The sequence below is a fragment of the Volvox carteri genome, assembly GCF_000143455.1.
Source record: "Volvox carteri f. nagariensis unplaced genomic scaffold VOLCAscaffold_49, whole genome shotgun sequence".
Classification (NCBI taxonomy): Eukaryota; Viridiplantae; Chlorophyta; class Chlorophyceae; order Chlamydomonadales; family Volvocaceae; genus Volvox; species Volvox carteri.
Genome location: NW_003307592.1, coordinates 873,415 through 895,226, shown reverse-complemented (window position 1 = coordinate 895,226; position 21,812 = coordinate 873,415). Strand labels below are relative to the sequence as shown.

At 59.2% G+C, this 21,812-nt stretch overlaps 1 protein-coding gene across 1 annotated transcript; it reads left to right on the top strand.

The window, feature by feature from the left end:
* Positions 1 to 497: 497 nt before the first annotated feature.
* VOLCADRAFT_96135 (uncharacterized protein) lies at positions 498 to 21,485 on the top strand (the record flags this gene model as incomplete). The annotated part of the gene is made up of 32 exons (XM_002955210.1): positions 498 to 537; positions 818 to 925; positions 1,367 to 1,727; positions 1,948 to 2,027; positions 2,307 to 2,360; positions 2,785 to 2,922; positions 3,094 to 3,344; positions 3,775 to 4,020; positions 4,450 to 4,710; positions 5,038 to 5,109; positions 5,219 to 5,749; positions 5,945 to 6,277; positions 6,602 to 6,967; positions 7,348 to 7,502; positions 7,641 to 7,978; positions 8,048 to 8,091; positions 8,472 to 8,693; positions 9,206 to 9,629; positions 10,364 to 10,521; positions 10,633 to 11,005; positions 11,180 to 11,335; positions 11,594 to 11,852; positions 12,592 to 12,956; positions 13,143 to 13,237; positions 15,044 to 15,425; positions 15,776 to 15,958; positions 16,403 to 16,528; positions 17,702 to 17,742; positions 18,486 to 18,573; positions 19,031 to 19,416; positions 21,152 to 21,206; positions 21,397 to 21,485. Coding segments are annotated over 32 exons (6,780 nt in total), but the record flags the coding sequence as incomplete, so codon positions are not given.
* Positions 21,486 to 21,812: the final 327 nt, after the last annotated feature.

Below are 21,812 nucleotides of genomic sequence, written 5' to 3'. Positions count from 1 at the left end.
CTAACATAAGATTAGGAAAGGTAAATTCACAGCTCTACCCAGAGTAATTGACCTTCGCAGCTTCTTCGCGGAGAGCAGTTGGTCGTACAGTTTAGGTTTTGCAACCGCCCGGTAACCGCTCAGGATTGCCAAGACGGTTAGCAGTACTCAAAGTATCTGGTAACAGACTCCCCATGTTCTACGCCGTAGGTGTGTTCTAAAGCTGACTCCGGAATTGTTCATGTGTGTTACATCTTGTCTTGTCGAGCAACGCTGTCATCGCCGACTCATATTAGTCGAATTTAATTGGACTTACTAAGCAAAATCTTGTATCATTTCAGCTTTAAAATTGCCAGTCAAGCTTGCCTCGCGCGGCCTGAGGTATCGATCGTGAGGTATTGGATCAATCAATTGGCACGTGTGTTATTGAAACACCTAAATACCCGCAATATTTAAAACTGCCAAGCGGCCCCTGACGGCGTTACCCGCTGGCGCACCAACATGGGCTCGGGCATTTCATGCAAGCGCGAGACCGCTATACCGGCATTGCTCCCAAAGGTAACACAACTGCTTCAATGCTTTTCACGACTATTCCACTGTCCACAGCTCTAAAGCCCACATGACCAGGATACCGGAAACCCCACGACACGTGATACGGAACTGCGGATAAAAACCTACATGAAAACCCGAGTTTCCTTTCTGGTTTACTGGCTGTAATGCCTATGCTTTCACAATCATTACTGCTTTGCATGCTGGCAGGCTAAACCAGGCGCCGGCCCCACTGCTGCGGCGTCCCCTGCTGTTCCTACTGATGGCGCTAACCCCGCCACGCCCGCAGCCAGCACTCCCTCGCAGCCTTCCGTATGCGTCCAATTAGGTGCAAGACCTGTAAGATTAGGATCCGGATCCCGGCGTGCTGCGTCTGGATCTAAAAGGGCAACATCAGGTACGCACACATTGCACAAACATACACACATACAAACACACAAACCAGGGTACCACGTGAGGATGGACGGCCGGTGTCTTCGCCAGGGTCGTGGCGTGTGGTGTTGTCGTGGTCCAGCACGCAGAGCCAGAATGAAGTTACAAAAATGATCTGTTGATTAAGGACCATGTCCCCACTAGGCTCATGGCCTCTACAAACACCAACACACTGCCAAGCTGCGTGAAAATGTTCGGTCGAGGGCTTTTGTCCACACCGTCAGCAGCCTTGCTGAGGCCTATGCCATTCACGGCCCTTGTCCTGGACTAATTAAGCAAGCGTTCATTCCTCCCATCAGAATTCATGTGTTTCGGCCGGATATCCAACCGCCTGCCCTTTCCAAATAGCTTCCCCCTGCTTCCGGACCCTCCCCTCTTTCCCGCTCCCGGTTCCCTTCTTCCGCAGCATCTGAATCCCCTGGAAAGCCTGATGTTGTCAGCAGTAGCAATCGCAGTAGCAGTGGCGGTAGCAGAAGTTCTGGTGGAGACCCCAGGACGCAGGCTAACGTATCCTCACTTACTACAAGTAGTGATAAGGCAGACGCCGACGTCATAGCGGCTGCCGGCGCCGCCGGTGCCACTTCCACGGCGGGCTCGGCAGCCTCCTGCACTGCCGCCCGCGGACACCGACTGCCTCACATTGGCAGCTTGGCAGTGTCTCTCGCCTTCCTGATAGACTTTGCAGAACGTCACGTGCCCCCTTCACAACCCACTTGGGCGGTAGTGGGGGAGCTAATCAAGCCCCACACGCTGCAGGAAACCATACGGTACGACATTGTACGGCACGCTGCATGCTACGTAAAATCCCCGCCCCCGCAGCAGCGTGAACGCGGGGTTAGCTCGTGTCCGCCGGCCGGGGCGGTTTTCCAGAGCTGGAAGGGGAGCACCCGGGGTTGCAGCTGTTGTTCCGTTTCCTTACCTCCACCCCGCCTGACCGTATTTCCTTACATACTTATTCCCTAGCTTATTTACTTATTCCCCCCGCAGCTATGTGGACCTCCCCGAGGTGTTTCGCCACACGATACCGCCCGAACGCTCCGACTACTACTTCATCAGTCACGCATGGGGTGGGTGTTTCTGGGGGTTCTTTTTCATCCTCCCCCCCCTGCTGGGCATGACTGAATTATAAATGGCTTTGAACGACTAAACGCCGGGCTGAACGATGAATCCTTGCTACCCTTACTGCGGCATCCTAGCACTTCGCTTAGTTGGCACCGTCACGCATGCTACAGACGTGCCTGGGCCTTGGCGCGCTTCACCTTTTTTGTTTCTAGGGGGTTGAGGCCCTGGTCGCTAGTACTCCATCGCCCAAATCTGCCTCGCTCGGTGTTTGGTTACTTCCACAGGGCGGCCTTTCCGGGAGATGGTGGGACTGTGTGCGCACTACCTTCGAGGCGCTGGTGGGAGAGGGCTGGTGGGGTCGCACTCGGGCGGAAAGACTGTTTGCGTGTATGCATGTATGCATGTATGCATGTATGCATGTATGCATGTGCGCATGTATGCTGTCAAAAAACGCTAAGCTGCGGATAAAAGATAGCCGCTGACGCATGTCACTGTGCGCGCCGGAAACACAACTCATAAAACCTAAAACCAGGCGGGTGCCACAAAAAAGAGGGGAGGGGTTTGACGAGGTGCGTCGCGAGCAGGTATGCCCCTCCTAACACCCCAATGCCTTCATGTAGGTGTGCGTGTCCATCAACCAACCAACCAACCAACCCTGTACGTATAAGATCCAACCGAGGGCCTTATGTCTCTTTCAAAAGGGATCCAAATTCTTACCCACCTCGGGTGTGGTGTGGTGTGGTGTGGTATGCCGTATCGTAGTTCCGGAGGACACGTACGTGTGGTGCGACATCTTCATCATCAATCAGCATCCCGGGCAGCAGCAGGCGGACGACCTGCAGCAGCTGAGGCTGGCGGTGCAGGACGCGGTGGTCACCCTGGTTTGCACGGACGCGGCAGGTATGTAAGCTGTCTCCGACAGGGCTTGAAGCAGCGATGGAGGAAACAAACAAGGACGTGGCAAGCGGCTTTGGGGCTACGGTCTGCGTGCTGCGGCAGGTTTTATGGTATGAGGTATGTGCCGAGGGTTTTCCTCCTCCTCCTCGTTCCTTCTACGCCGTCCCTATGCAGGGGCCCCTTTTGAGCGCATCTGGTGCCTATTTGAGATGTGGACAACTCTCACCGCTGCTGCGGATCATGACGATAGCGTCCCCAGCAGAAGTAGCTGTAAGGGTAGCGGCAGCGGCAGCGGTGGCGGCTGCGGCGAGGGTGGGGTGATAGAGAGCGGCGGGGCTGGCGGTTCCGTCCGCAGTCGAAGCCAGGCACTTGTGGTGCTGACGACGGGACTGTCGGCAGCTCAGCGTGCAAAACTGTACGGCCAGGTGGGTATGTGTACGGCAAGCCAGGCTAGGTGCTAGTGAGTTTGTGGCCCCAGCGGTGGTGGATTGCTACTGCTACTGCTGTGGTTTGGCCATTCGCGTGTCCAGGCTCCTGCATGTTCGTATGTTGGTATGTGTATGTTGGTATGTGTATGTTGGTATGTGTATGTTGGCCACTGATGGAGTCGGCATGCGGACGTATTACAACCGTGGCAAGGACGCAGCGAACTGGGCTAAGGGAACTGAAGAATCCGTTGTCGATGTATGTTCCGAGTCCCACTTTGCTAAGCTAGTCCCAGCCTACGTCCTGGTCGACGGCGGCCCATGAAAGAGCTGAGGCTGTCGTACAAGCTGAGGCTGATCGTGCAACCTTGACTGTAACAACCGGTCTGCGCCCTTGCCATGGTGTATTGCGGGCTTTGGCCTGCCCCAGATCGACGCCGCCACTGCCAAGGCCACCGTACCCTCCGACAAGGAACGCATCCTGGCCGACATCGCCCGCTCATCGGGGGGTGTCACCGCCTTCAACGCCGCCGTGCGCTGTGCGCTGCTGCTGCGGCCGCTGGACTATGAGAGCGAGCTGGCGGCACTTACGGACACAGCGGTGCCGGTGACCCATGGGTCGTTGACCCATGGGTCGGCGATCAGCACGGCGGAAGCGGTCCCGCCGCAGGACTGGGTGAGAGGCCGGTAACGAACGGGAAAGAGAAAGGGTTAGGAAGAACCGGTCTTACATCAGTTTTTACTGGGGCAGCGGGGTGGGCACTCAGCAGGTATGGTAGTGGTGGTGTGGTGGTGGCCCCGTTCCACTGCCTGTAGTTTGTTTTGTGGCGGGTACTGTGACCGACTGACAGACAGGAGACAGAACACATGGGAGCAATGGTAGCAATGAGCTGGGCCTAGAGAATGATATGGCTGTGGAGGACGGTGGCGAAAATAACAGCAGCAGTTTTACCACAGGAAGCAGTTCAGTCCAGCGTAGGGGGACCCTTGGGAGTGGGCCGGTGTGTTTTCGAGCCTTCGTCCCAGCCTTTTGTCCGCAGCCGTGACTCTCCTGGTGTGGCCATTACGGGTGGCCGCTTTTGTCCTTTTTAACGCCCTTCCGCAGGACTTTGCTACCCTGGACTCGTGGCTGGGTCTGGCGCCATCCCACAGGAACTACCGGGCGCTGGCCCTGCTAGGGGCACCCGGCACCGGCAAGTCGTCCGCCGCCGCCGCCGCAGTGAAGCGCATGATGACGATGACGATGAGCCCAATACCCGCGTCTGAGGCGGAGGAGCAGCGGAGGAGGCGAGGAAGGAGCATGACGGCGGCGGCAGAGGGCCCCCTACCCGTCGCGATGCATTTTTGCCGTGCAAACAACCTGCAGGTACGGAGCAATGAGCATGCTGTACGGCGCAGTACGGCAGACAACAGCGTGACACGGCAATTTTACGGTTGTACGGCAGACCGCTGCTGGATGACCGTCGCCGAGATTTTCCCCACCTTTTTACTCGGGTCCTCACTATCATCCCGGCGGCGGATCCGTCACGTCGTGAACTGACTTGCACGTGCATCCCTTCCCTCCCTCCTCCCCACCCTCATTCCCTCCCTCCTCCCTTCCCTCCTCCCTTCCCTCTTCCCTTCCCGCCTCCCTTCCCTCCCTCCTCTCCTCCCTTCCCTCCTCCTCATTGCTACCATGTCTGGCCCCTCTCAGGCTCTTGATCCTCTGGCCGCAATGTGCACTCTGGCCTACCAGCTGTGCCTTCTCTTCCCGGAGGAGCTCCAGGTGGGGCTGGGGCCAGGGCAGGACGGGGAGGGGCAGGCGGCGCACTCCCCTGGCTGCTGCCCTCATCTTGACTCCCTTGTAATACTGCCCCCTTAAACCACCATTGCAGAGCTACTACGCATTCGAGCTTGGGAAGGGCGACAGCGGCGGCGGCGGTGGCCGAGGTGGAAACGGCGGAGATGATGGCGACAGCGGCAGCGGCTTTGAGCTCCGGGTGATTGCCGGTATGGCTGCCGCGGAGGGCGGCGGCGTGGCCGGCGGCGGCGGCGGCGGCGGCGGGAGGGCTGGGGATGGCGGCGGTGGACAAGACCCGGTGGCGGCGGCGTTTGAAGCACTGCTGCTACGGCCGCTGGAGCTGTTATGGAAGTCATACGAGGATGCCGTACAAATAGCCGCTGCAGCTGCCGCCGCTGCCGGCCAGGTGAACCCCGGCTCTGAGGATGTGGACGAGGTGCAGGCGCAGCAGGCGGAGACCGCTCATGGGGCAGCGGCAGAGGCGGCAGCAACGTCCCCGCCGCCTCCGCTGCCGCTCTCATCACCGCTATTGCCACGTCTGGTCATCTTGCTGGATGCAATCGACGAAGGGGACTCGGGGGCCGTCGGCGGATCACACGAGAACGCGATGTTGTTGCTGTTGCAGGTGTGTATGTATGTACGTATGTACGTATGTATGGGTGTGTGTGGCGATACGTCTGAAGACATGGGTTGTTGTGGGTCCTTCGTTGGTTCGTAACTAAGTCATTTTTCGCGCTCTTAAGGAAAGGAAGACCAAGCCGCGAATGCAGCTCCCTCAATGTCCCCTTGCGGTCCTGTTGGCCGCCCGCCCTCCGCGCAGGAGCACTTCCCCCGCCTGCCGCCGTTCGTACGGCTCATCGTAACGGCTCGGCCGCTTTCGCACATCCGCGCCCTGTTGGCCCACAAGTTCGACCCATGGGTCATTGCACCTGAGGACTTGAGACCGCCCGCGCCCGTGTGTGCTGCCGCGCTAGCGACACGGCTGTCGCGGCGGCCTGAGCTGATGGCTGCCTTACAGAGATCGGGGGCAGCGACGACCGCCGCTGATAAACCTGCCTCTGGAAGCGGAACTGGAAGCGGCGGCGGTGGCGGCGGCGGCGGCGGCAGGGATGCTGGTGTGTGGGTGGGGTCGTTGGCGGAGAGGCTTTGGAAGGTGAGTGGGCTGGGGACTGGGGCCGTCAGGGCCGTCAGGGGTAAAGTTCTCCGGGCCAGCGCTTTACCAGGGGGATGTGCAACTCCCACCTGGGCCGCGAAACAGCCCCCAAAAAGGGGGGGATCCCTCCACAGAGCTGTCGAGAGCTACCCCAACAGCCGTCGGGTCTCCCGATCAGTCAATAGAACGGATTGCAGCTGCGCAGCGCCGGGCCCCCGGGCCCCCGGGCCCTGGCGCAGGCGGATTCAAAGGGCCTGGGCGGCGTTTCCGCTTCAAGACTTGGGGAGGTTTTCCATCCATCCTGACTAACGTTAAATCCTGCAGGCAAGCAGCGGCTGGATGCTCTTTCTAAGGCTGTCAGAAGACGTGCTGGAGGCAACGGCCGCCGCCGCCGTCGCCGCCGCCGACGGCTCAGGGCCAAGCCCGCGGACGGTGTGCAAGTCAGCGCAAGCTCCGTCGCCGTCGCCGCCGTCGCCGCCGCTGGAGGCAGCGCTCGCGTCCGTTGTGGCTGAGCTGGAAGCGGCGGCAGCTGCCCGCGCCGCGCCGTTGCTGTACTCTCTCTACGTGAGGGTGCTAGTGGCGCCGGCGCCGGCGGCGGCCGGCGGAAGTGCCGCGGCGGGGCGGCGGCCGCCGCTGGGAGCCCCGGGGGGGGAACCCCGCGCAGCACTGCAGCTGGCGTTACTTCTGGAGGTGCGGTTGCGATTCGATGGGTGCTGCTGGTTTCAATGGAGTTGCGTGTTGATGAGAGTGAGTCGCGTGACGAGCTAAGTGACCCAGATCGAGTTTCCAGCTGGCTCCAGGTCCACGACGACAAGAAGACGAGCCCGTACAGCATACATGCATATACCCTCACGCAGGCTTGGTTGCTGCCTTGCTGGCGGCGTTGGTTTACTTTCTAACGGACAGAATGGATAAAAGTTACGGGAGTTTGACGTTCCAGGTTGTGTGTTCATTCGAGAGTATGAGATGGAGTTTCAACACAGTGAGTCTGAATTTTTAATTCTGACCAGCACGGCACATGGTACGACAAAAGGTACGAAAGGCATGGCATGGCATGCACCGTCCTCCAGGTCCTGGGCGCCGCCCGCGAGCCGCTCTACCTCTCCCAACTAAAGGACGTGGGGCTCTCTGAGATCTGCTCCGGAACCGCCATCACCTCCGCTGCCGGTCTGCGACTGGGCTGCTTGGTCAACGTGCGTGGCTACAAGCTACACGGTATACACAGGTGCGTGCCCTGACCCGCGGGGGGTACAGATACTCCCGCGCTGGGTGGGAATAGGCAGTTGGCAGTGGTTGGCAGTGGTTGCGATATCATGCCATGCCGTACATGTTGTATACTCTCCATGATGACACCAACCGGCAGGTCTCTCTTCGAGTGGCTGGCGGCCGACGGTGCCGAGGAAGTGACCCGACTGCTCGCGGGCGGCGGCGCCGCTGCCGGCGGAGCGGCGGGTGGCGGCCGCGGCGGCCGCGGCCTCCGCCGCGGGCACGCGGCGCTGGCAGCGATGACGTTGCGGGACGTGGCTGCCTCAAGGGCCTCGCAGGCGGCGGCAGCTGCGGCCGCCAGTGGTAATTGCGGCGGCGGCAGTGGCGGCGGCGGCGCGCGTGGTCCCCGTGGCCCCGATCCGTACTCATTGCAGCACGCCGTGGGGCACGTGTTGGAGGCGGCGGCCTCCCTGGTGGCTGACGGGGACGGTGAAGGTGCGCGCGCGAGTTGGCCGCTGCCCGCCCCTCCCCTTCCCCCCCTCCCCCCCTCCCCTCCCCTCCCAGCGCCTTGCATGCCGAAAAGGAAAGCCAGGATTGGTCCGGGAAAGGTGGAGGCGCGGCCCTGTTTCCTGCGGCCGCACCTGGGGGCCCTGATGCACGGCGGCGCGTAATGACGAGCAGCAGCCAACCCGAGAACCGGAAGATCTAGGACCTTCCTGGCGTCGTCCTGAGGGGACCTGAGGGGAGTCTCGCAGCCCCTCGCACCATCATCGTCCTCAAAACCGCCACCCGTTGAGGGCTCTCCTCGCCTCTTACCGTCGTCATGCCCATCGTGCACGTCATGCCCATACGCAGGAGAGACGTAAATCCGTTAAAAGTGGTTGGATGTACGATTGCGATTGCATGGTCCACCTCTCTTTCAATTCTTAGTTCTTTCTGCTGGTGCTGGTGCTGCTACTGCCAAGCAGGTGGCCTGACGCTGCTCCAGACGCTGCTCCTGGACTTCTACTACTGGCGCTGCGTTTACCAGGATGGTTCAGCGGCGGCCGTCGCGTTGGCGGCGCTGCTGCGCCACGAGGCTGTCTTCGCAGCGGCGGGGGTGACGGCGGCGGCGGGGCCGACGGCGACTCCAGGGACGGCTGCATCATTGGCCGCCGATGCCGCGCGGTGGCTGCAATCTTACCATGGCTCCCTGCTGCGATTCCCCCAGGTACGTACGGAGAGCCGTACGTCCGTGCTCTAAGAAATTCCGGGCTTTCGTCGGCTCCACACAAGGGGTTGGATCGCGAAGCGCCAGGAGGCAGACAAGCTGGCGTGTGCAGCTGGCGGTATCGGCAGCTTGCTTGGGGGAGAAGGGGGCGGGTTATGCGGGGCACAAGTTGGCCTCGAATAGCACGTGGGTGTGGTGGCCTAGGTTTTTGACTCTGAGGTGAGTTATCCCGGACACCGAAAACACATCTCCTCTCGCTTTCTCAGATGTTTATCGGGACTGGTAAGTTAATTGTTACGCGTGATGGGTGGCCACACGATCACGCAACATCTAACAGGTCGAAGAGCCGACCTGACCTGACCAGACCTGATTCGCATCTGACGAGCGAAAGGTCGTATGGTCCCGGAGCAGCTCCCAGCTCCCTTCCCCCCTTCCCTCCTTCCCGCTCCCCCATGCTCCCGCACGAACCAAAGCCCACTCCCCAACCACACCGCTGCCGCAATGCCACACAGGCGATCCTGCAGTCCGCTCTGGCACTCCCCGCCGCCTCACCCATCCGCGCCGCGGCCCTGGCAGCGCTGTCACCGCCTCACCCGCCTCAAGGTCCCGCTACCACCGTTACCATCAACACCACCGCCCGCCCCGCCTCGGCTTCCGGAGCTGCCGTCGATGCTGTCGCCAGCGAGCTGCACTCACCGCCGTCGCCGTCGCCGCCGTGTAGCCGCCCGGCCCCAAGCTCCTCAAGTACAGGAGCGGCGGCACGGAGACCTGGCTTCGAGTCTTCTGGGTCGCTGTCCGCTGCGCGGGTGCCGCCGGCGGCGGTAGGCACCGTCGCCGCCGTGGCGCAGCTGGCCGGGACGTCCTGGCCGCGGGCCTTTCCCCTCAGCAATCCTCCTCCGGCGTGGGACGCGTGTTTGCTGACGGTGCAGAGCCGCGGTGTGACGCGGGGCCTAGCGTGGGTTCCGGAGCCTGGGCTGCTGGTCACGGCCTGCGGTGAGGCCGTTGACACCTGACTTGAGCGTTTTGGGACGCTGGCAGGCTGGCAGGCTGGCAGGCTGGCAGGCTGGCAGGCTGGCAGGCTGGCAGGCTGGCAGGCTGGCAGGCTGGCAGGCTGGCAGGCTGGCAGGCTGGCAGGCTGGCAGGCTGGCAGGCTGGCAGGCTGGCAGGCTGGCAGGCTGGCAGGCTGGCAGGCTGGCAGGCTGGCAGCCTGGTAGACCTCCCAACCTTGGTAGACCTCCCAACCGATTCCTAGCGTCGTACCCAATGCGAACCGATTGGATTGGACGATCCGTAACCTCAGCATGCATCAAGAATCGATTGGGGTCAGGTATCTCTCACCCTGACCTGCACGTTTTTTTAATCGCGCGTGTCTCAGGGATCATCAGGATGTGGTTTGCAGTTCGCATGAGGCGCCCGCTTGCGGCAGCCCCTCGTCCCGTGCCGCACCTGATCTGCCGTACACCAGCCTCCCGTTGTCGTATAACCTTCCCGCCCTCTACATGACGCTCTCCCACGCACTCCGGCCCCCCGCTGCCTCCTTCTCCCTCACTGGCCCTGTCCTGTTGTGTTCGTGCCTTGCGCCCGACCTTCGGTGGCTCCCCCCCCTTGCGGCACCTCCCCTTGAAGCCCCGTTTCCCCCCGTTTCCTCCCGCCAACACGCAAATACACAGATGATAAGAAGGTGCACATGTTGTCGCCGGTTACTGGAGGCCAGGCAAGTGCCCAGATGTGTGCCGTACCGAGGACTTCCCCCCGTCAGAATCACTTCACTTCAATTCAGGGTCTGCGCTCCTATCAGTTACACCTCTTAGTTGCGTTGGTAGCGGGGGTGCGGTTTGAAACGCCGCATCCGTCCCCTAGGAGCTATCCAACTATGCTCTGTAATTCCTCTCTCAGCTACTCACACCCGGCAACGGCGTTCCCCGGCCCCATCTTCCAGGTGGGCCTCATAGAGGGTCATACTGACCGGGTGTACTGCGTGGCGGTACGGCCGCAAGTAGCGGCCCAGACCAGGCATCAGACTCTACCCCAGTCCCAGACCCAGCGCCGCCGAAGGGGCTCCGAAGGCGCTGACAGCCCCTGGGGTCAGAACAACCCGTCAGGGCCACTTGCACCGGCCACTGCTACAGGTACCGCTGATCCTAATTCCACGGCGGCGCTGGTGGCGGGGGTGGATGCGGAGACGGCGGCGAAGGCCCAGATTCACGTTCAGACGGCGGCGGCGGCGGTGGTGGTTGCCAGCGGCTCTCTGGACGGTCACGTGGCGCTCTGGGACGGAGCCACCCGCATCCAGCTACAGCAGCTAGAGCCAGGTACTTATATGTGGTGCATGTGTGGTACGCTGCCTCATGCTTGCCTTGTGAAGCCTTGTGATCTGCATATGTTTGCGATCTGTGACGTGTGCGCGTCGTGTGCTGTCCCATCTGCGGCGGCTGCAACGTGATCGTGTTGGTGCTGGTGCTGAGTCCACTCTCGTTCATATCCAGGCGAGCGGATGGCGTCACCAGATGGGTTGGATGGCGACGGCGCCAACAGCTTTGGGTTCTCTGCGGTGGAGGACCGACCCACGGGTCCGAGTGCCAGGGGCTCCGTGGACTGCCTGACCTTCAGCCCCGATGGGTTCTGGCTGGCGGCTGGTACAAGTGAGAGTTGGGGAAAGGGTGTCCCGGATTAGGTGCTGGCCTGATGTAGCGACCCTTGCCCATCTTCCCCCGGGGGTATCGTTGCAGTGCCTGTGCTACTCGGATACCGGGATCCTAAGGCCGGGTAGGAAGGGCACGCGGCCCCCAAACCAACCAATCTGGTATTGTAGGTCATCAGTTCCCTGACACAATCAAGTACAATCGATGAGCCGCGGGGCCACATCCATGCGGGCCAACTCGCCCTCGGACGTCCCGCAGGCGATGGCTCTATAGCGGTATGGAGCATGGGCACCTCCGTTCATGCCGTCAAGGCGTGGATTGCCCCGCAAGCGCACAAGGAGGCTGTAGCGGGGCTGACGTTCTTAGAGCTGTCGCAGCCGGAGGGGGCTGCTGGCGCGGTCCGCATGACAGGCCACAGGAGGGAGGGGAGTGAGAAGGCTGGGGTCGGCAGTGGACTGCCGGCCTTGGTGCTGGCTTCCTGTTCAGGTTGGAGAGGGGAGATGCTCTGTGGTTGCGTGTAGGTGGGAAAGCGTGTCGTTGTTGCTACAGGGTGGTACAGCTACACCAGTGGCCTCCTTCCCGAGGCAATTCCCTGCTCTCCCCTGCTAGAGGGGCACCCTAATCCATTCACCCCATCCGACTTCAGAATGTACTCTTTGGGTTTGGCAACTCACCACCAGCATCCAACCAAATCTAGCGGATCAAAGGCGCCACAACTTAATTCCTGGTCAGCTCGCTAGCTGCTGTTATCACGTCCTACACCGTCCATAAGACGGAGGACCACCTCCCATTTCAACACCCATCACATTCCGAGGGAATAGCAGGTGGATTTGAACCCGGGACCTCCGGGAGCAGAAGTCAGGCCTTAACTTCTGCCAGCCACCTGCCCGTGATGAGCTCGGCACATCAGACGTGCGGCGGAGGCTGAACGTGATGCGGGGGCCCTGAAGCGTGCCACGGATGTAACACCCTTTGGCCATATGGGGTTCGGAAGCAGCTTGTTGCCCGGTGTGTCGAATGAAGGAATCACCTCGCGTGCTTGTGCTTGCTTGCTCGGCCCGGCTTGTCATACCCGTTGCTGGGCGATAGCGCCTGTTGGTTGGGAAATCTACGCGTATGTGTTTCATGCATCAATGAATTCAATCAGTTGACCTTCCTTTTCCTTTCCTCCTCCGTTTTTGTTGTACCTAAAAATTTGTTGACTTCCGTTAAGAGGACTCCTGCATCCACCTGTGGGATCCTGCGATCAAAAGCAGCGGTGGCGGCGGCGGAGAAGGAGGAGGATCCGGCGTTTTGTTGGTTACGGAGCCCCTCCGCACTCTCCGAGTGGACAGCGAGGCCCAGACCGAGTACGAGGCGACCGGGCTTCAAACGCAGCGAAGTGTAAACGGCGCAGCCGACCCATGGTTCATCTGCAATGCGCCGGCCGCCAAAGACAGCAGTTGTAGCGCGGTTGATGTAGAGGCGGCTGCAACGCAGCCGATGCCACAGCCGCCGCTGCTAGGAGGCGTGGCGGAAGATGTTAATGGACGGCAATCTCGCGCGTCGTACCGTGCTCCGGAGCATTACTGCCTGGCGGCCGGCCCTGGTCTGCCACCAGGATGCTTGCTGGCAGGATCAGGTAATGGCTAATAAGGAAAAGTGGATTGGGATAGGTAGTTCGGGCCCCGAGGACTGCCTTGCGAGGGCTGGTGCTGTTTTTCGCCCACAAGCGGATTTGAATGTGTGCTGCGGCATTTGCGGACTTCAGTCGCCGGGGATTGTGTTGTAAGCTGTGGGACGGGGACCATCTCTCTCATGTGCGCAGGTTCTGGGCCCGTGGTCGTGTGGGATGTCGCTTCAGGGTTGCTTCGAGAACGTCTGCGGGGACACACGGATGCCGTACGTTGCTTGGCACTTCAGGTGTGGTGAAGGGCTTGGATGCGCGTCAGGGTGTCGGCATGATAATAGTGGTTGGCCCAATTAGTACAAGCAGGGCCTATCGACCCGGGGTGGCTAACTTCTTAGGGTGGGGCAGCTGTTTTGGCGGCCGGCCGCATGCAATGGCCGCATGGGTGGGCCCCCTGGGGTGGCCATCCTGGGCGGTTCCGGTGGGCTGCCCTCCTGGGCGGTTGCCCGAGGCGGCGGCGTGAGCGGCCCCGCTGGTTGGCACCCTAGGGGCTAGAGGCAGCAGCCTGATCATGATGCATTGATCCCTACATATAATTGCTGTAAGCCATTTTGGCATGCCCCATCCCAGCAGCAAGCTGGAGCTTGCAGATGCTGCACCTGTGGCCGAGTGGTTAAGGCGCCGCCCTGCTAAGGCGGTGGGGTTTCCCCGCGTGCGTTCGAATCGCATCGGGTGCGGGATGCTTTTTGTATGCGCACTCATTTTATCAATGTATGTATTTTGGTTTTATTTGTTTGGTTATGCTTTAAATGTTGTTCACAGAGCAGAGAGTCTTCATGCACCCTGTACTGTTTGGTTCTTCCCCTTCGGGGATGAACTAAAGGGGGACAACCCTTTTAGGGGACAACAGTTGCAATTTCAACTTCGCCTTCTTATGTTCCCCCTCACATGTACACCATCATGCCTGTGAGATAGAACGGCGGCCCACACTTTGCCTCCGGTTCAGGTATGGGCGGTGACTTTGAGTGTGGGGTAGCTGATCTGAGGGTAGCTCTCAGCTCTGAGCTTTCCTTCATCACGCTTTTCTTCTTCGGTTCGATTGGGCAAAATGGAGGTGCCTCTACATTGCAGGCTGACAGATGTAACTAGCTCGTTTTTGCTTCTACCTTCCATTTTGTTGTTACAGGTACCTCGATGGGTTCCTTCTTTTCATTTGTTAAGCAGCATCTTGTTAAACATACCCAGGACTGAATAACTGCTAGCTTGGGAGCCCGAAAGGTGTTTAGTCCTTCGGTCGCTGTAGGATGGCGCAAAGCTTATGAATGTATACTGTCAAACTAAGTTGGTACAGGACCAAGAGTTGCTCCATGAAGGGTAGCGGGATGGCGGATTTGGAACGCCACGGATGGGTGAAGAACCTCAGCAAGAAGTCCGCCGATAGTATGTGATTAGCATCTAAGTAATTCATATTGGAAAACATCTTAACGCAATGTAAAATGGACCTGGCCTCGTGATTCCGTGCCTTATGGGAAATCCTTTGAAATGCTAAACCGGAAATACACTTTCATGTTACACAATAACCATAAGAAGATACTACCTTTTGTTCTGTTGAAGCCGACGTACTATTGTGAGCGGGATTCCATTTAACAGGTGATTGCACGGTACGACTGTGGCGCCACCTCCCGACAGCCTACCCGCATGGCTGGCACGCAGCTCTACAGGTAATTCGACGCTCATCTCTTAGGTGCACCTTAAAGTCTTCGTCCTCTTTGCCATGCCTGTTGGATTATGGACAGATGCACACTCATGCCCTCGGGTGTGGTCTCATGCTGTCTCGTACGGTGATTTAGGCGCGCCGGAGACCAACCCGCTGAAAGGGACCTAGCCACAATGTCCCCACACCTATGCTATGTTACGCACGGCCGCACTCGCAATGCAATCTGCATGGTTGAATGCTGGGAAGACACGTAATCGGTCTCGCTACCACTGGGTCTTCGTGACGATGTCTCCAGGCGTCTGCTGCCACTTTCCTACCTTGGACCTACCTTCCTACCTACCTAACGGACTGACTGACGATTAACCTCCATATCCGCGCGTAGGCTGCCCGGCAGCAGGCAGAGGAGGACTTGGCAGCTGCCGCAGAGGCGACTCACACCGCCGGGGCAGCAGCCGCGGAGGCTGGGCAGGCCCAGCGAGAGGAGGAACAGTCCGGGGCGGTGGAATCCGAACGGCCACAGGAGACACAGGCCACAACTGCAGGGCCGCCCGGGCCGCGAGTGTGCCGCAGGCCGTGCCAGTGGCAGTGCGTGGCGGTGCTGCGCGGCCACACCCGCCTCGTCACAAGCCTCTCCTTCCTCACATCAACAACATCATCACCGGCACAAGCGGCGTCTGGTCAGGTTTCCGGACCTTCTGCTTCTTCGGGCTCCGAGGTAGCACCAACAGCTGCACCAGCGGTCTGTCGGCTGGCGTCTGCTTCCGGTGAGAGGGCCGGTGCGAGATAACGCTGCCAAATCTAGGGAACACGATGTGGTACTCCTGAGATCCGCTATGCCGTTAGGTTCCGGTCAGGTCCATCCCATTCTAGGGCTTATATACATTTCCTCAGAAAGGAGAAGCCGGTAGACCTCTCGTCGTCGTTGGGAATCAATTTCGCTGCTTCAATCCTGTCCCTATTCGCCTTTTCCATAAACCTTAGCCAGGTAACGTAACATAACATCTCCCCTGCCGTTCTCCGCTCCATCGTGCCCCTCCACCCGCACCTCCCACAATTTGCTAACGTAGACCGAGTTACCTCCCCAACATTCACCCTCTCCTCGCGCCTATCGCAGTGGACTTCTCGATTCGAATCTGGCAAGTAGATCCAGCGGGGGACCCTCGGTCCGCGCTGTCACCCGGCAGCAGCTGTGGTGGACGTGGGGCTGGTGACGATGAGCGTCCCGTGGGTCACGAGGGGTTCGCAGTGAACACGGCGGCGTTGTCCCCGGACGGCCGCCTGATTGCCACAGGCGCAGGTATGGCCGCTACAGCGTGCACTTCATGTCGTGTCCTGTAACTCCATGTCCCACGTTGCAACGGACCGGGAGGCCGAGAGGCAGTCCATCCGCTGGGGGTGTTCCGTGCGGTCGAGGCGCTCTGAGGAGACCGCGCATGGTTTGATGGTACTGGCGACTGGCTTCGTCAAGGCCGTTTCGTAGCACGTTCTCCCCCTCACATGCCGAACGTCGTTCCCTGCTGGGAGCCCGACCGCTAAGTGCGGCAAATGGAATGGAATCTTGTTACAGAGAATTCAAACGAGTCATCGCGGCGTGCAGCAACTCACGCGGCATTCCTGTGCCTGCGATATTGTTGAAGGAAGCGATACCAACCACGGTCGCTGACCACCCGCAGCTGATGAGCGACCCACAAAATGCTATGGCGTGTATGTGTGAGTGTGTGTGTGCTGGCTTGACCCGCAGATGATTTCCAAGTGTGCGTTTGGGACAGCACCAGTGGCGCCCACCGTCGCACGTTGCGCTGCTTTTACGGCCGGGTTACGGCGGTGGCCTTCTCCCGGGACTCCAAACGCATGGCCACGGCAGCAGGTAGGCACACACGGCCGCAAGGGCCGCACCAAGAGACGCGGTGGGGAGGGACAGCACCTAGGGGACCCTCCGTTGGGGCCCGTCTCAGGTGATGTAGTTTTAAGCCTCCTGTGTTAAGCCTCCTGTAGGATGTAGGTTTAAGCCTGCAGGTTCAAGAGCTGTTGCTACCTCGGCCCAAGGTTTTGGTGACGAGTCAGGAGTTATTTTTCAACGGGGCATCTGTAGTGCGTATCCTTGATGGCTACGTGAGACGTAGCCGCGGCGCGCCGTCGCTACCTCCAGCAAAGGAGAACCGCTGCGGTGCTTTGGGGATAGCAGCGTATTTTCCTCGACACTCGGAATGTTCGTCTCACCGAATGCTGTAAAGGGGCTTCCTGTTACAAAGCCTCGTTCACCCATTGCCTCAACAGTTTTATGTAGGAGGAGGGTTACATCTGGGGGCACCCCTTGACGTTCCTCCCTTTTTCTCCATTTGCATGTGCTGCTGCCGTTTGCCCCGGCAGAGGACGGTGGAGTGCTCGTCTTCGATATCCTGGATGGTGACGAGTTTTCCAACATTGGCTGGTGTCGGGGCCACACGAAGGCGGCGACGGGGGTGGCCTTCTCGCCGGATGGCTTCAGCCTGGCGTCCTCGTCAGGTGCATGTGTGCGTGTGCGTGTGCGTGCGCGTGCGCGTGTGCGTGTGCGTGTGCGTGTGCGTGTGCGTGTGTGTGCGTGTGCGTGTGTGTGCGTGTGCTGGAGCCGTTCAGGGGAAAGTGTGGCTGGGTGGGTAAGGTGTGGGTGGTAGGAAGGACGGCCGAGCGGTACCGGGGACTCAAGAAGGGGAGGGATATCTTGTTTTGGCAGTGCCAGACGACAAGAATATGTGAAAGGCGGGTGGGAAAGGGAGGATGGGACGGGTAGGCTAGAGAGGGGTTTGTTGATTACAGGCTCTTGCTAAGGGGGCCGCACCTCACGCCTCTTTCTTTCCTTTCGCCCTCGTCCGTACACCCGTCCTTCCCTCCGTCATCTAGCTGCGTGTCCCCTTGGGCGTTGCTGCCTCATCGCTACACACCCGTCCAATCCCGCTCCATCCGCTGTGTGAACGCCTGTAAGCGTGGGTATGCCCCCCCCCGGAGTGTTATGCGTGCCTACTTATCACGCTTGTCTGTGTCGGCTTGTCCGTGTGTGCAGAGGACGGCACCGCGCGCATCTGGTCGGTCGGCGGGTTCCAGGTGAGGACCGCAGGCAGCTTCCAGGGCAGGTACCTTAGCTTACTAACGAGCTTCATAACTAGTGGGGTGATCCATTAACACGAAGCCTTCGTGCTGAGAGCTTGCTTGGGGAGGAGGATGGGTCTGACCACCACAGCTCCAGCAATCAAGCAGCTGCAAAGGGGATGTAACGTGCATGGGTTCACCACATGTCAGCAGATCCAGCTGAAAGCGCCACCTCCGTGCCACGCCGGCGGTCGTGACGTGGTTAGATACCTGTAAGACGCAACCGCCCTTCATCGCAGCCGAATCGTCCTCCTCCCTACCCATCCGCTATGGCAAGCATTACTTAACCAAAATGCTACCAGCGCTACAATTAAGCCGGTTCTAAGACTTGGACTAGCTCCACCTGAAGCGTTATGAATGAGAGGTATATACCCGGGGGCTGGGAGGAACGTGGAGTCACCGTACCACAAGCATGTGCATATGGCCATGCGTCCCTGAGAGACATCACCGTCAGCATCTAATGGCGACCCTCTTAAAGGTTCACAATACAATGGGTTACTGTTACCCCAGCAAGCTGCTGAAGCGCAGCGCACAGCCCAGCAAGGTTAGGCAGCCTGGGGAATAGCGCTTTTTCGAGCGAGTAGTGTCCAAGCCACAGGCCAGCCTGAATGCAGAGCGTTAAGTGGACATGTACGCTTGCTACCTGCCAAGCATTTCCGCTTTCCTCCCCAACACTTGGCGCGCTTGGGCGCCTGCAGACGGCGCTGTTGGAGGGGCACCCCTCGGGTGCTACGGCTGTAGCCTGGGCGGAGGACAGCTCCCTGGTGGCCACCGGGGCCGCAAGAGGTGAGGGGCCTCGATTTGGGGCCTAGACCAACGCCGCCAAGATGCACACCGTTTCCTAGATGCATACCCATCCTGTCGCCACTTTTTAGATGTCCAGGCTTGTTTTAGACGGCCAAAGAGTAGCTCCCGGAAGGGCGAAGAAATACGCGCAGGCTATAGACCATGATGGTACCTTGTCTCCGGGCATAGAAAGGGAATTCTTGAGGACTTATGGAATGCCTCTTACAACTGACTGGCCAGCAGCATTGTTTGGTCCCCTGGTTTCTCGTCAGCAGCTTCCCCAGAACCGCAACATCACCACCATCACTAGCACCGCCGCGGGCCCCAAAAGGAACTCGGGGGATTCAGGGTTGGCGATGCGACGATATGAATTCGCTGGCAAGAACTGGTGAGGCGACGACCGTTTTCCCATTTTGCACTGACCCGCGGGTCGCTTGGCCTCGATCTGACCTCCCAGGTAACCCCGGAGTCCAGCTGTGGGACGCCCGTATGGGCATGCGAATCAACACCTATCGCTACCACGTGTCTGATGTGGCGCTACTCGCCTTTGGATCAGCCGTTGAGCTCCCGCCACCAGCACCGCAGCCATTAGCCCAGGTACCCAGCACGCCCTCTCCTCGGCCGTCTTCAGTGTCTAATGGCGTCTGCGCGACGGCAACATCTGAGCAGGCGCCGCCGCTGGCGGCCCAGGAGACTCCCCAGCAGCGGCATCACGTGCTGCTTATGTCGGTGGACGTGCGCGGGCTGGCTTGCGTGTGGGACGTGTGGGGTGGCGGTCTGCTGCACTCCATTGACCACGTGCAGGGAGCGGCTTTGGCGGGATCCCGGCTGCTGTGGATGCAGGTGGTGGTATTTCCACGTGTGTGTGGCTTGGGTGTGCAGTGAATGGGAGGAAGAATGGGTTGAGTCTGGGCTGATGTCGGGTTGGTTTTGACTTGGCGGGGTTGCGCTTCGTCGGGTGAATGGGAGTCCGCAAGTATGGCAGCTCCGAAGACCCTATTTTACGTTTTCCTTACCCGCTCCCATCCCACACGTACACCCCGCCGTCACGTACTGGCCCCAGGCTCGGGCCATGCACTACGCAGATATGCAAGAGCTGCTACAGCGCCCTCTTTCGGACCCAGAGGAGGCGGACCACGCAGCTACTGCCGATGGAAACAATGGCGGTGGCGGTGACAGTCGTCTTCAGCAGCAGCGGCAGCGACGGCGGCGGCAGCTGACGACGGCTCTGGCGGCCCTGTATCCGCCGGGTGAGGAGGTGGAGGTGGTGGCTGTGGGCAAGGAGATATCCTGCGTGGCTGCGGTCACGGACAAACAACGATTGTATATTTTTCGACCGATCGAGGCGATGTGATGTGATTTGGCCGTGCTGCGTACCGGTCTCCTAGCGAACTTCCTGGTTGTGGCGTGCCAATCGTAGCGAAAGCTGAGGAGTTGAAGGGGCCAAATGACTAAAAGCAGCGACAGCAGCGGAAGCAGAAGTACCATCAGAATGGTGTTGCGCATATGTTTGCGTGCTTGTGTGGTGTGTTGATATGGGAATGTGGGCAGCAACGTCTTTCCGCTAAGATGGTGGTGGTTGTGTTTCCATGTCCCCATTACCGTGATCGTTTTGTAAAGCGTACACGTCAGCCGCAGGTACTGGATCGTCTATATTTAGTATGGTTTTACTGGCTCTATGATAGGGTCTGGGCTCATTCGCGTGGTTGGATTGGATAGCTGCTTTCGGAAAATTCGTTGATCTTGGGGAACAGAAGGGCACTTTTAACTGTGACACGGATGCCCCGGCTCGCCATCGCTTGGTATTTGCAACGTGCAAAATTCTTTTCGAACTAACCGATCTACCAATGCAGCAACAATTGCGAGGTTTCGCCGGCATCACCAATTTTCTCCTCAAAAGGGTGAACGGCGGTCAGCTTGCTAGTTTTGCGAGCAGGGCTGTCCTTCCGGTCCCCCCCCATATGGAACCACGTTTCCTCTGCCCAGACATTGCTGATGGATTGTGTTACGGAGCGCATTGCAATGGATCCGCACAGATCATCGATGGACACCACGACAATATAATGTGTTTAAGGACTGCCCTAAAGGGCACCATGGGGGTGGGGGTGGGGGGGTGGGGGGTACTTGCTACCAGCACCGTGGAGCTGTGGCCGCTGCAGCTGCTGCTGCAGGGAACGCGAGGGGACTTGCGGGGAAAGGAAGAAGGAAGGCACCTAGGTAAGTTAGTACCTGCGAGACGTTCCATGCCATCGTTTGATTGTTTGCCGAGCTCTGCGTCCGTGGGTCGATCAAACCCCCTACTCATGGACCACATCATACCGGGGCGCATGTGCCTAACGTTCCACGAAGGGCATGTGTGTGTTCGATGGAACATTTGGTATGTGTGCACTGGTATGGGTCCACCTTTGGTACCCGCGTGATTAAGCGTGCCAACACTGACACGCTCGCGATCTTACCTGTGCCCTTATCTGATCCAGGGCACGCGTATTAAGACCACGGTCCTGCACGAAAGGCCCGTAGGAAAGTAATCTAGCTGCTCAGAGGGTACTCCATCCGGTCGCTGCACACCGTGCCGGAGAGAGGACGCGTGGCTGCAATCGTGACTTTTGAGGACGACGAGGTGGTTACGGAAGGTGCGCAAATTTGAACTGAAGCAGAAGACCCAGAATAAGGGCTTCACGCAATGCCTCTTTCCCATTTTTCCATCGCACATGGACCTTACCGGTCTTTCACTGGTCTTGTCTACCACGCATAATGCTTGGTTCACTGCGACTCAGCGGTGGATAGCACCTGACATGTCCCGTGTCCCGCTCATCCAGATAGATACACGCAGACGAGTGGACACTGAATGTAAATGCCGAGTGGACGAGATCTTCCGGGACCACATGTACAAAGTGTGCCGTTGCTGTGGTGTAAGCAGCGCTCTGCGATTTACCGAGGGCAAAATGGGCCATTTCCCGGCACACCATCTGCAAGGGAAGGAGTTGTGTTTAATCCTTTCAAAGTCCCCCCTTGTCAGACATTAGTAACCTAAAACTTGTCCGCAGATCGCCCTCGGTGTCACAGGAAGCATATGCAGGCCCGTGACATAAGAAAGGATGAAACCATACGAGCCGCGAGCTTTACTTAGAAGTTGGTAACAGGAATGGTTTTCCGCATGCATAAGGTGTAATGCTTCGTGTCTATGAATGAAGCTAAATGGGAATGATAATGTCTTCAAAGGTATGCAGTAAAGTGCT